This window comes from Callospermophilus lateralis, chromosome 6, assembly GCF_048772815.1.
Source record: "Callospermophilus lateralis isolate mCalLat2 chromosome 6, mCalLat2.hap1, whole genome shotgun sequence".
Classification (NCBI taxonomy): domain Eukaryota; kingdom Metazoa; phylum Chordata; class Mammalia; order Rodentia; family Sciuridae; genus Callospermophilus; species Callospermophilus lateralis.
In genome coordinates, this window is record NC_135310.1 from 79,685,120 (window position 1) to 79,700,963 (window position 15,844).

Here is a 15,844-nt window from a genome sequence, read left to right on the forward strand (position 1 = left end):
CTCTCTCTTGATGTAACCACTCATTGTCTTAAATTTCCCTCTTAGTATTGCTTTGCTCTATCCCACAAGTTTTGGCATGTTTCCATTTTTATTTGATTACAGGAATTTATAAAATTCCCCCTAATTTCTTGAGTGACCCCACTATTCAATAGTGTTGTTCAACCTCCGTGTTTATAAATTTCTTTGGTTTCTTTTGCTGTTAATTTCTTGTTTCAATGTATTGTGATCTGATAAGATGAAAGAAATTCTTTCTTTTTTTAATTTTTAAAGATTTGCTTTATAGCCTATTATGCAATCTATTTTGGAAGAAGTTCCATGTACTGATGAAAAGAATGTGTGTTCTGCAACTGTTGGAGGCAATAATCTGTAATGTCTTTTAAATCAATTTGATCTATAGTATAATTTAATTTGGATGTCCTTTTTTTGGTGTTTTGTTTAGATGAGATTTTCTTCAAATTGTTTCACATATTTTGTGTTTATTTCTTCATGTCTTACTCATCTTATATGTTTAATAGTTTTTACTACACCGACAGTCTTTGATTCTTTCTCATTTGTATGTTTACTCTTCTAGTGAGATTTAGTCTTTCCTGTGCTCATGTAATTGTGTTAATTTTCATTGCCTTCTGGGCATAGAATTAAATATTTTCTGTAATGCTGATCTAGTGAAGTTCTTAAATTTATGTTTGTCTTGGAGGTTTGTATTTCTTCTTCAAATTTGAAGTATAACCTTGCTGAATATAGTAGTGTTGGATGGTAATAATTTTCTTTTAGGTCTAGAAATATATCATTCCATGACTCCTGGACTTCAGAATTTCTTTGAGAACTCTGCTGTTATTTTGATGGATTTATCTTTAAATGTGACTTAGAGCTCTCAGCTTTTAATACTCTTTCCTTGTTCCATATTTTTGACACAGAAAACATGTTACAGAAAGTTTTCTTTTTTTTTTAATTCCTGATCATATCTGTTTGGGTTTCCAAATGCTTTGTGTACCTGGATATTCATATCTTTCCAAGATGTGGAAAAATTTCTGCTATATATTTAACCAAAAGGATTTTCTATGCTCTCAGAATATAGCTCTTCACCCTCTAATATGCCAGTTATACAGATTTTTTGATTTTTGAACAGTGTCTCAGATGTTGTGTGTTCTCTTCATTCTTTTTTTGTTTCTTTTTACTTATTTTTTAATTGATTTTATTTTTTTAAATACACGGCAGCGTAATGCATTACAATTCTTATTACACATATAGAGCACAATTTTTCATATCTTTGTATATAAAGTATGTTCACGCCAATTCATGTCTTTATACATGTACTTTTTTTGCATTACAATTCTTATTACACATATATACTACAATTTTTTATATCTCTGTTTGTATATTAAGTATGTTGACACCCAATTCGTGTCTTCATACATGTACTTTGGATAATGATGTCCATCATATTCCATCATCTTTACTAATCTCCTGCCCCCTCCCTTCCCTCCCACCCCTCTTCCCTATCTAGAATTCATCTATTCCTCCCATGATCCTCCTCCCTCCCCCACTATTAGTCAGCCTCCTTATATCAAAGAAAACGTTCAGCATTTGTCTTTTTGGGATTGGCTAACTTCACTTAGCATTATCTTCTCCAGTGCCATCCATTTACCTACAAATGCCATGATTTTATTCTCTTTTATTGCTGAGTAAAATTCCATTGTATATATATATGTATATATACCACATTTTTTTATCCATTAATCCACTTAACTGGCTCCACAGTTAAGCTATTGTGAATTGTGCTGCTATAAACATTGATGTGGCTGTGTCCCTGTAGTATGCTGTTTTTAAGTCCTTTGGATATAGTCCAAGGAGAGGGATAGTTGGGTCAAATGGTGGTTCCATTCCCAGATTTCCAAGGAATCTCCATACTGCTTTCCATATTGGCTGCATCAATTTGCAGTCCCACCAGCAATGTATGAGTGTACCATTTTACCCACATCCTAGCCAACACTTATTGTGGTTTGTCTTCATAATAGCTGTCATTCTGACTGGAGTGAGAGGATATCTTAGAGTAGTTTTGATTTGCATTTCTCTAATTGCTAGAGATGATGAGCATTTTTTTTCATATATTTGCTGATTGATTGTATATCCTCTTCTGAGAAGTGTCTGTTCAGGTCCTTGGCCCATTTGTTGATTGGGTTATTTGTTTTCTTGGTGCTTAGCTTTTTGAGTTCTTTACATATCATAGAGATTAATGCTCTATCTGATGTGTGAGGGGTAAACATTTGTTCCCAGGATGCAGGCTCTCTGGTCACTTCACAGATTGTTTCTTTTGCTGAGAAGAAACTTTTTAGTTTGATTCCATCCCATTTATTGATTCATTTCTTGATGGTTAAATGTACTATGTTGGCAGAGTTGTCCTGAAGCTCTAATATTCTTTACTTTTTTCTATTAGATGTAATCTCTTGTTGAAGCTTTCAACTGATTTTTAACATCTAATTTACTGAATTTTTCATTTTTAAGATTTATTTTCAAAATCTCATTTAAATGATCATTTATATCCTGCATCATATTCCTTGGTTCATTAATATTGATTTGCACTATCTTGGATTTCATTGATATTTAAAAAAAATAATTCTTTTAAATTCTTTGTCCTGCATTATATTCATTTTAATTTCTTTGACATTCATTACTAGAGAGATATGAACTTTAGGTGGTGTCATACTGCATTGTTTTTAAATATTTGTTTTCTATGTTAAGATCTGTGCATCTATTGGTTTTGGTTTCTCTTCTACTCTTATGCAAGGGCCTTGTTTGTTATACAGTGTTTTCTTTCTTGTTGTGTAGTGTTTGGTTCCAACTGGACTTCATATTGTAGCTTCCTTCTGGCTTCTCTGGCTGTGATTAGTGAATTTTGACACAGTGTGCACTATATTAGAGTGTGAGGGACATGCTTTCCCTGTAAGTCTCACAGGAGTGTGATCCCTCTGGTAATCAGGCAGGTACACTGTAAACAGCACAGTTCATGAGGTATACCCTCTATGTGACTCCTACAGTGGGAATGGAAATCCCTATCAGGTTTTTAGGGTTTCCTTGGTCTCTGTTGATACTAGTTCCGTTAATTCAAAACAATTCTGCTATTGGCTACTCCAATAATGGCAAAGGAATTAGAGCTTTCATGCTCTTCTTAGATACTGGTATGGCCCTAGTTGTTTTACAGGGAAAGGCAGAGACCAGGGTCACAGTTCTCCTTCAGTAGCAGCACTGGCCTCCAGTCTTGTCAGCAGTGTGTGATCTGATAAGGTAAAGAAATGGTCAATGCTGAGGTCCCTTATAGTTGTGTTGTCCTAACAGTTATACTATTTCAAAAACAGGTAGCAGGAAAAGGGAGAAAAGGGGGAAAGGAAAAAAAGAAAGAAAACATTAAATATTAAAAAGAGGAGAAAAGAGAGAAACAACATCCACCAAAGCATTAATTAAAAAACATAAAAATTCCTCTGTTGATGTGCTGGAATGAGTGGGCAAGAGTAGAAACTTGCACTGGAGTTGCTCCCCCTGGCATCTTAAGTTGTGCACTCCTTAGAGAAAAGGCTGGGGGTTATTCACACCCCTTTTTCCTTTGTGGTGCTCCTCAGGCAACTTGGGGAAGTGATTTGTGACTAGCTGGAATTTCTCACATCTGCTTTGCATGCTGGAACAAGCTAGGGTAGAACACAGAGCTCCCTAGAAACTAATTCTCTCTGGCACTATTTGGGTTATCCACACGTAGAGCAGGGCAGACCTGGAATGACGAGGTGGCTTATCAAGGATCTAGCAAAGAATGAAGAACTTCCCCAAGTTTTTCTCTGGATTTGTGCACTCTAAAGGGCTGAGGTAACACTGGCTCTGTGACATCCCCTATTCCTCTCTGAGGGTAGGGAGAGGTTAAAGGATTTTAAAGATCTGTGCTGAGGGAGGGGGACAGCAAGCTCTGTGCAATCCACCTCCCATCACTCATCTTCTGGTGTTCCCAGTCCTGGCTCCTGTGCAACATCACACTCAACTGCACACTCGTCCAGACTCCAATAGCTGGCGTGGCAAACTGCAGCATTCAAAGTGCCTTCTATTCTCTCATGGGCTAATTAATTCCCAAAGAAGCAAGCTCAGGTAATATGTCCCTTCTCAAGATGGCACCCAGTTAAAGCACTATGATGATATGTGGGAGGTGCAGAGAACTTCTCCAGTCAATTCACCATGAATCCTGTGTCAGCAGTGTTCACTGGAACTCTCCTTTTTTCTCCTTTACTATGGATGCAGGGGCATTCTCTCCCTTTGTTACATTTCTGTGCAGTGGGTGGTGGGTTGTATTGTTTCACTTTCTATTTCACTAACATCTCTGGGTTTCTCCAAGTCTCTGTCCATTGCTGAACTCAAGCATTCTTCCATGTGAAACCAAGAACGGCTACATTTGTTGTTCTAATTATGTCTTGTGAAGATATGAGCCAGTGCTGGGTAACTCTAATCCACCATTTTAGAAAGGTATTCTAACATTCTAAGACTTTCTGCAAAGAAAAATTTGAAATGTCACTTGTATAATGCTAATCAAGTACTCATGCCCTTAAGTAACTACAAATTTCAAAACCTGTAGAACAGTTCTCCTACTGCCCTACAGATATCTTGCTTAACTTTGGGTACTCAGCTTTTTAAAGCACGTGTCAACTCTTAACTCCCATTTTATCCCCAGTAACCCTGCTAGAATTCAGGCTTATTAGAAACTAATCTCTTCCAGTCAGAAGTTCTATGGTTCAAATATCAATAACTTTTATAGTTATTTTTCTACTGTATGCTATCTCAACTGATGCCTAATTCACTATCACCCTTAAGCTTTTGCTTTGTTTGGTTAAAAAGTTAAAGTTGAATTTATTTTATGTCACTTTTGCTAGAATAGATTCTGGTGTCATAGTAGAACACCCTCAAACTAGTCTGCAGTTAATTTCCCTCCTCACACTTTACTTATGGATCCTAGGATTCTTAAGGTGGTCATATTTATTAGCGTCTCACTGAAGAGTTTTTTATTTTAAAAACGTTGCTTAAAAAGTCATGATCCTAGTTCCTTCATGGAAAATGTTTGTTTAAAAATTATTTGCTGTGTTCATTTTTTCACTTTCTAAAACAACATATTTTGGGGATTGCTTACCATATTCTGTAGTGATTTCTCTCAAATATCAAGAGAACATTAATTATACTATTTAATTTTTTATTTCTTTGGTAGCAGATGATTTTGAAGGAAGCAGATAAGTAGGAAAAGACTTGAAAAACAATGTGATGGTAGAAATAATGTTAAAAAGTTCATGAAAGAAAAAGATAATGCATCATTTAATTAATATTATATATACACACACACAGATAGATAGATTAAATGCTTCTCTGTGGCTTCCTTCAATTTATACATTTTCTGAATGTAGTATATAAAAAATGGTGCTAGTTTACTTCGTACTGGGATTGGATATGGTTTGAGTGTCCCCCCCACAAAGATTCAATTGCTGGAAGTTTAGTCCCTGGTATGGTGGTGGTGAAGTGGTGGTACCTTCAAGTGGGGCACAGAAGAATGCAATTAGGTCACAGGAGAATCATCCTATGAAGGGAGTAATGCTGGTCTCACAGAATGAGTTAGTTCTCTTGAGTGTGAGTTGTTATAGAAAGAGCAAGCCTGGCTCTTGAATCTCTCTGGGTTCCTGTCTTTGCCATGTTTTATCTTCTGAATGCATTCCTGCTTCCATGATGCCATATGCCACGTTAAGACATGCCAAGGGGTGCTCTCACTAGAGGCCAACTGATGGGGCTGCCCAATCCTGGAATTTCAGCCTCCAAAACTGTGAGATAAATACATCTTTTTGGTATAAAGTTGCAGCCTCAGGCATTTTTATTATAGAAAGAGAAAACTGATTAGTAATACACTGGTCATATACCCTTTTTAAAATATATCTTAGAAATGTTAAATGCTCATAAAAAAAGAGATGAACTATCAGTAACACATAAATTTACCAAAATAAGTACATGGTAAGAAGTGTCTGAAAAATACATCAAGATCAGTTGAAAAACTCATCAAATATTGCCTTATTTTTCACAAGATACACACACATTCGGGGCCAAATTTCTTTTACAAAAGAAGAATACTATATTTCCTTGTGGCATCCTTCACAAACCTTCAGAAGTTCTGCAAAATAAGCATCACCATTTCTTTGGAGGAGTTCAACATCTCCCAGCACAAATATACAGAAGGAAAAAAATTGTAATACAAATATTACAGTTTACTTATTCACACTTGGTAGTTTTTTAAAATATATGTGTATTCATAATTTACATTTTGCTAAATGAATGCAACTTTTGAATAGCTCTTATGTTTGGAGTAAGGAAAACAGTCTGGTCCATAGGACTTTCGACATTAAAACGGCAAGCATTTCATCCATATGTCAAAACAGGAAGAACTTCTGGCATAATCAGCGCTGATAATAGTACAAGAAAATACTAGTTAATCTTTCTGATGAAAAATTCTAATAAAGGACAATCTATATTGAGTTTGACTTTGAGTATGATGATGTAGAGCAGTCTAGCCCCTATCTGTTGTTCAACATATTGAATTTCCTCAACTCATTCATTTCTGAATATGAATGGACTTATTTTTATGTGGACATATATTTAAAATAAATACACTTAAAAATCACACTTGATAAGATGCTCTATAGTAGTGATGTTTTGTAAGACATTCATGGGTAAGAATGTAGCCCACAAAAAGAACCCTCTGTGCTGCTAGTGTTTCCCTTAAAATTTAGTTATTTGTTATTAATAATTTAAATCCATTCCAATACATGTAAAATTAAACAGTGTAGTCAAGAGACAAGTTGGTGGCTTGTGATGTGGGCAACTGAGTTAACTTTTCCTTCCTTTATTAGAGTAAACATGGTGAAAATCACCCAGTTTTTCTTCATCTTTAAAATTAGAACTGCACACAGATAAGAATAGTTTTTAAAGATAAAATTAGATAATATAGAGGAAAAAAATGGTTGATAAGTTTAAAATTTAAAAAGTTAACTTGGTGATACTAATAACATGCAAGTATTAACTTGTAACATTATTCCTATGCTAACCTAGAAGTTGTATGACCTAGGATGTTGCTGATCTTTGATAGGTTTTGAATAAATATGTTATTTCCCTGAAGAAAGATGAGAAAAATCATTTCATAAGCACCATTTTCCTGCAAAATGTAGGTGATTTAGTTTCCCAAATGAATTTTAACTTTTACATAAAACACTTTGATCAACTGCTACTCAACAAACACTAACTTGGCAGCAAAGAGACCTCAGTATACTGTGAAAGGAAAACATCTCTGTGTAGGTGTTTGGAAAAGGAATGTGTTTGACAGTGGTGTCTGAAATTATTGATATATGCCCTATGAAGGAAGCAAATGGTGGACTCAAAATTCCTTACATGGCTACTTATTCTGCCTGCACCGCATGGTGCTTCTACTTAATCATCCCATTTTTTGTTGAAAAGATCAAAAAATAGAAGCAGCTGAAGATGGGAAATCTCTGAGAAGAATAGATAATTTGATATGGAAAGTTTAAGATTGGAATACAAATATAGGAGAAAGACTAGATAGAGAGCTCTGAGAGAGGGAAGTATTATGCTTGACAGCTGTTTTTTGACTCTCCTTTCCTTTTGTACAAGCTTGAGAAAATAATTTCATATTTGTTTATTTCTTACTTTCTGAAGCCATTTTTGAGAAGGAGCACAGAGAAGAAGAAAGGAAAAATGGCACCACTTTAAAGTGTAGTTGGGCCAGTATCCAAACCTCCCACTTTTTCTATGTGTGGGTTTCCTGAAAGCTCTCCATGAAGTTTCTAGGTTACTACCTCTCATTGTGAGGGAAATCATTCATGGTTAGAGGAAGATGTTCCCAAGAGCCCAGTCAGGCCATTGTGCCTTCTGGTTAAGCCTAAATGGAAAATGAGAAGCTAGTGGAGGGTCAATTCAATTGGTAGAATGAATGTAAGGAACTTCTAGAATGAAAGGAACCCACATACAGGTCTGAACCAAGGCTATGAAACTCCTTTAAGGTAATAATACCTTATTGTAAATTTTTTTTCCTATATGGAAAATGAAGATCTACTATGTAAAGTTCTGATTTTTGGAGAAAGTTTGAAAAAAATAATCTACTTAAAATAATAAGTACACTGTCTGGCACATAATAACAAACTCAATAATGGTAACTATTATTAATGCCCAAACTGAATTTCTTCTTATTGTGCTAAGCTCAGATTGACTGTTACCGTAACATGCAAATCCAGGTCAAATAATTACAAGTATTCTTTTCCCCTCAAAAATGTATGTAAGACTTTTAAAAAATATTTATTTTTTAGTTATAGGTGGACACAATATTTTTATTTTACTTTCATGTGGTGCTGAGGGTCAAACCCAGTGTCTCTCACATGCTAGATGAGTGCTTTACCTCTGAGCCACAACCCCAGCCCCTGTAAGACTTTTTTTTTAAATATTTTTTTAGTTGTAGATGGAAACAATATCTTTATTATTTTTATGTGGTGCTGAGGATCAAACACAGTGCTTCATACCTGCGAGGCAGGTGCTCTACTACTAAGCTATAGCCCCAGACTTTTAAAACTTCAGAAAAGACTTTTTACTCATTCAGAAAGCAATCTAGATTTAGATTGCCTATTATTTTAGTTTTGTGGTCATCTGAACTTAGTCAACTCATGACATTATATTGTCATATTTTTTCCCTTTTAAATGAGGAAATGCAAATTTCTTACCAAGTAGTTACAGAAGCTAGACTTTACCCAAACAAAAAAGAAAGGTAAGTCTATCTGTCCATCTAAATTTAAGAGTAACTATGTTCAGAAGTATCTTGGCTGTGAATGTGTTTGGGAGAATAGACTATCTCATTTGACAATTATTTTGATTATCTAGAAAAAAGTAAAGTTATGTTTGTAATTGCAACATCTCCAACTTCACATAAGGATGAATATATTTTTTAAGAATGTAAATATTATCTGTTTTATGACAGAGAGAAAAAGAATGATAAACAACATATGCTTTCATCCAATACTATGTAGCAAGAAACCATTATGCATTAGGCACATATTAATCCAGTTAAAGATTAAATTGCCCACCAAGGCACTGCCAAAAGTAAGATATCCCAGATGTTCTAGTGAAGCAGGCAGTAGGGTCTGGATTATGGTTGCAAGTAGGGATTGCTTTGTCAAAGTTTAAGTAAGTGTCAGCCACAAACCACTGGCAGCTAGGAGAAATGGGGTGTTTCCCCCCTGTTACTGGAACCCATCTTTTCCTCCTCACAGAGTGTGATGCAGAAGACTCTGGTTTCAAGCTCTTCTTCTACCTCTCAGTTAAGCTCTCTGTTCTTGAGAAAGATCATGGGAGCAGCTGGGTAGAGAATGACAGCCTCTGTTTAGGAGAGGGTCCTCATCAAGAGAAAGGGGCTGCTGTGGCTCTAATTGCAGTACAAACTGGAGTTAGGCCCTTGTGTGCGGATCACCTGATAGCTTCCTGAATAAAGTGCAGATTCCCTCAGCCCCACAGGTCAAAATTCAGGTATTCCCAGATGCTCACCAGCTTGAAGAGTATTGTTTTTTTTGTTTGAGCAAAGACTAAAATAACTACAAAATAATGTTTTTATTCACTGCAGTGAATCTAATATATGATTCACCCCTTTGGTCTTACTTTAATAAGTTGCAGAAATTTATATCAGCCTTTGAATAACTACATTTAAAGGTTCTTAGTTCTTTTAAAAATCTTTTTTTGTTATTTGTGGTTTCTCAGCTTCCAGTGAGCAGATGGTAGTAAGCAACAGACATCCCATTCTCGGTAATGAAGACTAAACAATACACAGTCAAAATGTGTTGGATCCAAAGCCTGATCTTTCAGGTTATTAGATATAGAACATGGGCAAGTCCTCAACCTCTTGGTTCTTGTTTCTGAATCCCTATGACACGGAAAACTTTCTTGAAGATTAAATGAGGTACGTGTAAAGAACTCAGCTAGAGTGCTCAATATGTTCCAGGAATGCCCACAAACCTTACCCTAATCCCATGTCATATCTCAAGGGAGTCCACATATTCTATGTTGAACATTCTCTGTACTCTTCCTTTTGTGAATAATACAATGCCTTTCTCCAATTTTCCTCAACTATGAAAGGAAAGTCCATTTATTTTTAAAGATCCAGCCTCAAATGACACCTCTTTTCTGGATTTCTCTACAATACCCCATGGTAGTTAATCCACTATCCCTCTCTAAGTTGGAACACAGTTCTCTCATTGCACAGATGCAACTGAATCATAATTATGTACCGGTGTGTCAGGTTCACTGCACTGGGTGAAATGTTGTCACTCTTAAATCCTCATTACTTGATGCTTGTTAACTCAATAGGTGATCAAACTATCTATTCAATACCCTGGATAGGATGTATTCATGTGAGGATGGCTGGGCAGGAGACTATATGGATACACTTGTAAGAAACTAATGGGCTTACCAATTAGTGTAATTGTCCTAGGTTCCCTTCATCCAGCCCCCACAGTGTTCATGCTCTGTGCTAGAGGAGGCTGGCCTCTGCCACAGATATGGTCGGGTTTCTCCATTTGGGAACACAGCCAGCTCCGTAGGGCACCGGCAGGGGGCGGCGTGGTAACGCAGCTGGATGCTCTGAGGTTGACACCCCCGCACTTTACCCCTCAACCTCGGAGTCACACAGTTCCAGCGATTAGGTCAGGGGTTCCCCCACCTTAGAGGGGGCGCACTGTTCTCAGACTGGGGTGGCCACGGTTGCCCAGGGCCTTTGGGGAGGTTGTATTAGTTTTCCAGGCGTTCCCCCGCTGGTCCCACCTCAGCATCCCGCAGCGTCTAGGTAAAGGGAAAATTGCCCTGGATTACTTTGGAAAAAGGCAAACGGCCGCCGGGGAAAGTGGAGAGCTTTCTAGCAACCACCGTGGCGCGAGTGAGCGCAGGGATAACCATTACAACTCCTTTAGCTGTGCCCAAAGACTGAAGCTGAAGGGGAGAAACTATATCCTTTAAATTCATCCTTTTACCTCTCGTAGGAAATCAAATTATATCCCACTAACATTTTATTCACCTGAAAGGGCAGACCTTAAAGGGCTGAGAGGAACGCGCTTGGTCTCCGCTTCTCCTCCAGGTTACATGTCGCGGTGCGCCGCGCAGCAAGCCACACCACAACTCCGCGGCCGGGCTTTCGACTGGGCCGGGCTCCACACGCCGCGCTCCAGGCCCGCCCCGACCTCGGCGATTGGCTGCTGGCCCGCCGGCTGTCTGCTCGGTGACGCGCGCCGGCCCCACCGCGCTCCCCGACTCTCGAAGCCTCTGGTGCGCAGGAGCCCTCTCGCTCCCGCCCCCGCGTCTCATCCCGCTTAGGGCTGCCTCCAGTCCTCCTCCGCCTTCCCCCCACCTTCCGCCCTCGTCCCGCCCTCACTGTGGCCCGAGGTTTCGAGAAACGAAACCCAGTTATCAGCAAGCCCTTCTCTTCACGCACAGAGTCTATTTGAGTGGACAAGTGGACTCCTTAGTGCAGACTTGGACCAGTTTATCAATGGAGTAACCGGTCTAGCAATACAGACGCAGTTTAAAGGGAGGTCGTGAGGAACCTCCGGAACCCCACATTACGCTATAATGACGCGTTGTATCTGGCGAGAATCTTATGACTGGGAAGTTTATGCACTTGCGTGATTTTAGTCCTTATGCACTGTTGATGGCCGCTTATGGGCATTTTAAGTTCTCCAGGGGAAGGTTCGAGCGGGGCGTACATAAATTACAAATATAGACGTGTGTATATGCGTGTGCGCACATCTGTGCAGACACACGCATCTGCACATACACACGACTAGCGGCCCGCGCTCTAGGTCGTCTGTCCGCATCGCCTAGCAGAGGTTGACTGTACGCCCAGTACCGGGTGGTGGTGGGGGTGGTGGTAGAGGGCGGCACCTTATGCAGATGAGGAGGGTGTGGCGAGCGCGCCGTGCTAGGGCCCCGGAAGCACAGAGAAGCCCGGTATAAAAAAAGTACTGAAGACATTTCCCCCGCACAACTGCTATAGCTCCAGAGACGGGAGCGTGTGCGGTGGCAGCAGAAGCCGCCACCTCCGGGACCACTCAGCGGGAGTGACCGAGGCGCGGGTGGGGGCGAGGGGCGGGAGTGGTCAGTGCGGGCAGCTGGGTCTGGGAAAGACGAAGTCGCTAGCCTTTGCAGGGAGCGCACTCGCAGCTCCTGGAAGTATTGCCGCCTCGCGGTTCCTCCTTCGCTGCGCTCCTAGAAGGGGCGGCCGCCTCCAGGTGACACAGACGGGACTCTCGCTTGCACTTTCCAGATGCATCAGAGATACTTTTGGTGCGGGGCTGCTCTGCGGGACGCGGCGCGCGGCTGGGAATGACCAGGGCTGGGGGAGGAAGAGACTGTGGAACCCCAGGGCCGGAGGCGATTCGGGGAGGGGGCGCGCTCTTTGCTGTATGAGCCTTTGCTCTCCGATGGTCCACGTCCTTACCATACTTTCCCCCCATTCTTTTCTTTTAGGATTGACCAGGGCCAAGTGGCGTTCGGCGGACACTACATGGCGGAGGGCGAAGGGTACTTTGCTATGGCCGAGGACGAGCTGGCCAGCGGCCCATACATCCCCCTGGGTGGCGACTTTAGCGGCGGTGACTTTGGCGGCGGCGGCAGCAGCAGCTTCGGTGGGCACTGCTTGGACTATTGTGAAAGCTCCACTGCTCACTGTAACGTGCTGAACTGGGAGCAAGTGCAGCGGCTGGACGGCATCCTGAGCGAGACCATCCCGATCCACGGGCGCGGCAACTTCCCCACGCTCGAGTTGCAGCCGAGTCTGATCGTGAAGGTGGTGCGGCGGCGTCTGACGGAGAAGTGCATAGGCGTCCGCGATGTGCGCCTCAATGGCTCGGCCGCCAGTCACGTCCTGCACCAGGACAGCGGCCTGGGCTACAAGGACCTGGACCTCATCTTCTGCGCTGACCTGCGTGGGGAAGAGGAGTTTCAGACTGTGAAGGACGTCGTGCTAGACTGCCTGTTGGACTTCTTACCCGAAGGGGTGAACAAGGAGAAGATCACACCACTCACGCTCAAGGTAAAGCCACTGGAGACGGGCTTAGGTCCTGACCCCCGCGGAGCCCAGCCAGGTTTCGGTGGGGAGCCTAGGGCAGGGGGAGTATGGTTAAAAGTCAAGTATCCGGGGTTGTCATGCGTTTGGGAGCGCTATTTCTATTTATTATTTTCTCAATGAGTGAACTAAGGTGCATAGATGATATTAAGTGTTTTAGTTTACTTGTAGCTTCAGCGCCACAACTCTCTGCCGCTTCCTCCTATGCACCCCCCCCCCCCCTTTCGCTTCCTTCTTATGGTTTAACTCTTGGCTTTCCTTGCTGGAGTCTTATCTACAGTAGATTCTGAAAAAGGGAGGAATGAAACAGTGTAGTGTAAATAATATTTTTTCAGTCATTTTATAATCTAATCTTTGGGAAAATAGCAGCCTGAAGCAGAACTGAGTCAATGGGTTTTTTTATTGTATTGGAAAATATGAATAGATTTCGTTGCTGCATTCAGCTGACTCCATGTGTTAAAGTTATATTTGTTGATTCTCCGCATTGATTCACATTTTAAGAGTATAATGGCAATCCCCACTACCACACAGTGGTTCGAGTCACATTTTCTATTAGTTGAAATTGTCGGAGGACAATTTAGTTCATATTTGATTGTAACTCTGCAGTTCCTCTGGAGGGACATACCAGTTACTGATAACACTGACTGCCTCAGGGGAGGGGAACTGGGTGCCTGGGGACAAGGGTAAGAGGCAGACCTACATCACTGTATACCTTTCTGTGTCTTTTTAATATTATGTGGCTACTGTGTGAATGTTGTGCCTATTAGACCATTTTCAAAAGTCAGACATGACAACAGAACCTTTAGTACTCTGCTACGTCTGCCAAAAGCCTCAAACTATTACTTCTCCTCTCTTTCCCAGACAGTTAAACTACTCGTTAAATGGATTTTTTTTTCCTGTTTTCAGAAGACTGTTTAAGCCTACAGGTAGTGTTTTGCTGAAACTTGACAAAACAAAAGGGAGAGAACAAAATAATTCTCAGCTGTGGAGAGAGGATGTATTTATTTATTGTTTTTTTTTTTCAAGGTTTGCTCATCTTGTTTTATCTTTTAAATTGTAGGAAGCTTATGTGCAGAAAATGGTTAAAGTGTGCAATGACTCTGACCGATGGAGTCTTATATCCCTGTCAAACAACAGTGGCAAAAATGTGGAACTGAAATTTGTGGATTCCCTTCGGAGGCAGTTTGAATTCAGTGTAGATTCTTTTCAAATCAAATTAGACTCTCTTCTTCTCTTTTATGAATGTTCAGAGAACCCAATGACTGAAACATTTCACCCCACAATAATTGGTGAGAGCGTCTATGGTGATTTCCATGAAGCCTTTGATCACCTTTGTAACAAGATCATTGCCACCAGGAACCCAGAAGAAATCAGAGGGGGAGGTCTGCTTAAGTACTGCAACCTCTTAGTGAGGGGCTTTAGGCCTGCCTCTGATGAGATCAAGACCCTCCAGAGGTATATGTGTTCCAGGTTCTTCATCGATTTCTCAGACATTGGAGAGCAGCAGAGAAAACTGGAGTCCTATTTGCAGAACCACTTTGTGGGTTTAGAAGACCGCAAGTATGACTATCTCATGACCCTTCATGGAGTGGTGAATGAGAGTACCGTGTGCCTGATGGGACATGAAAGAAGACAGACTTTAAACCTTATCACCATGCTGGCTATCCGGGTGCTAGCTGACCAAAATGTCATCCCTAATGTGGCTAATGTCACTTGCTATTACCAGCCGGCCCCCTATGTAGCAGATGCTAACTTTAGCAATTACTACATTGCACAAGTTCAGCCAGTATTCACATGCCAGCAACAGACATACTCCACTTGGCTACCCTGCAATTAAGAATCATTTAAAAATGTCTTGGAGGAGGGGAGCCATTTCAGACCAGATTGGGCGGGGGGGGGGAGGAAAAAAAAAAAAAAAAAAGGAGTGACCCAGTCCTAATTTGGGATGTGTTTTGTGCAGTGATGATATGTTCCTGGTTTTAAGCTTGGCAAAGCTCATGGATCTTTTCTTTGGTATGGGAGCATGATCTCTAAAAAGTTTTCCTCCTTAATTCTCCCCTTTTCCTTCTACCCAACTGGATTCTATCTTGAAACAAGAGACCTGTCATTAAAAACAACAGGTCCTTCTAAGATAACAAGGGAAAAAAATGCTTGATGACAATATGGGTTTGCAACAACTGCTCCCATAGCTTTGCCATAGGAGATAAAAAGTGGTAAAGAAACTTTTAAGGCAGAATTCACAAAAGGGAAAATTTAGAGGAATAAAAAGTCTTATCCCACCTTGTTTATCAGTTCAGGAGTTCAGTTAGTAACTGTACAGGAAGGGAAGCTCTCATGTTGGGATTACTATCTGAAGCTCTTAGTAAGTGCTTTCTGTGGAATGATCCTTTTGTGCTAACAGAAACTGCTTGCTCCAAGTGAACAGTAGTAGGTTGGTGCAGTTCTCATAACAAACAGCAGAACTTATGATGACACAATCCATTAATTCCAGCTGCGTGCATAACTCGCATTTTTAAAATGTGAAAATGCAAGCAAAAACAGCTGTAGCAAAGAAAATGTGCTCAAGGACCAAAGATTAACAGATTAAAAATACCCTAGTAGAAGAGATATAGTAAAATATATAAAGAGTTACTATATTTGTTACACACCAATATTCATCAAAGTGCCTGTTGCTTT

The 15,844-nt window shown here is 40.5% G+C and overlaps 1 protein-coding gene across 2 annotated transcripts; it reads left to right on the forward strand.

The window, feature by feature from the left end:
• The first annotated feature begins 12,284 nt into the window (after nt 1-12,284).
• On the forward strand, nt 12,285-15,005 carry Tent5a (terminal nucleotidyltransferase 5A). Of its 2 annotated transcripts, none has more exons than XM_076859980.2 (3): nt 12,285-12,332; nt 12,571-13,135; nt 14,229-15,005. In XM_076859980.2, exons 2-3 carry the CDS (start codon nt 12,608-12,610, stop codon nt 15,003-15,005), a joined length of 1,305 nt encoding a protein of 434 aa, XP_076716095.1. In that variant the 5' UTR covers nt 12,285-12,332; nt 12,571-12,607. The 2 variants fall into 2 exon arrangements, with proteins under 2 accessions (XP_076716095.1, XP_076716094.1); XM_076859979.2 differs by lacking the exon at nt 12,285-12,332 and adding an exon at nt 12,368-12,387.
• Nucleotides 15,006-15,844: the final 839 nt, after the last annotated feature.

Excerpts from the sequence above, each read along its gene's own strand:
- Tent5a (XM_076859979.2), top strand. The coding sequence starts at position 12,368 with ATGCATCAGAGATACTTTTG. Across the intron at positions 12,388-12,570 it reads ATGCATCAGAGATACTTTTG|GATTGACCAGGGCCAAGTGG; the intron begins GTGCGGGGCTGC and ends CTTTTCTTTTAG. Across the intron at positions 13,136-14,228 it reads TCACACCACTCACGCTCAAG|GAAGCTTATGTGCAGAAAAT; the intron begins GTAAAGCCACTG and ends TTTAAATTGTAG.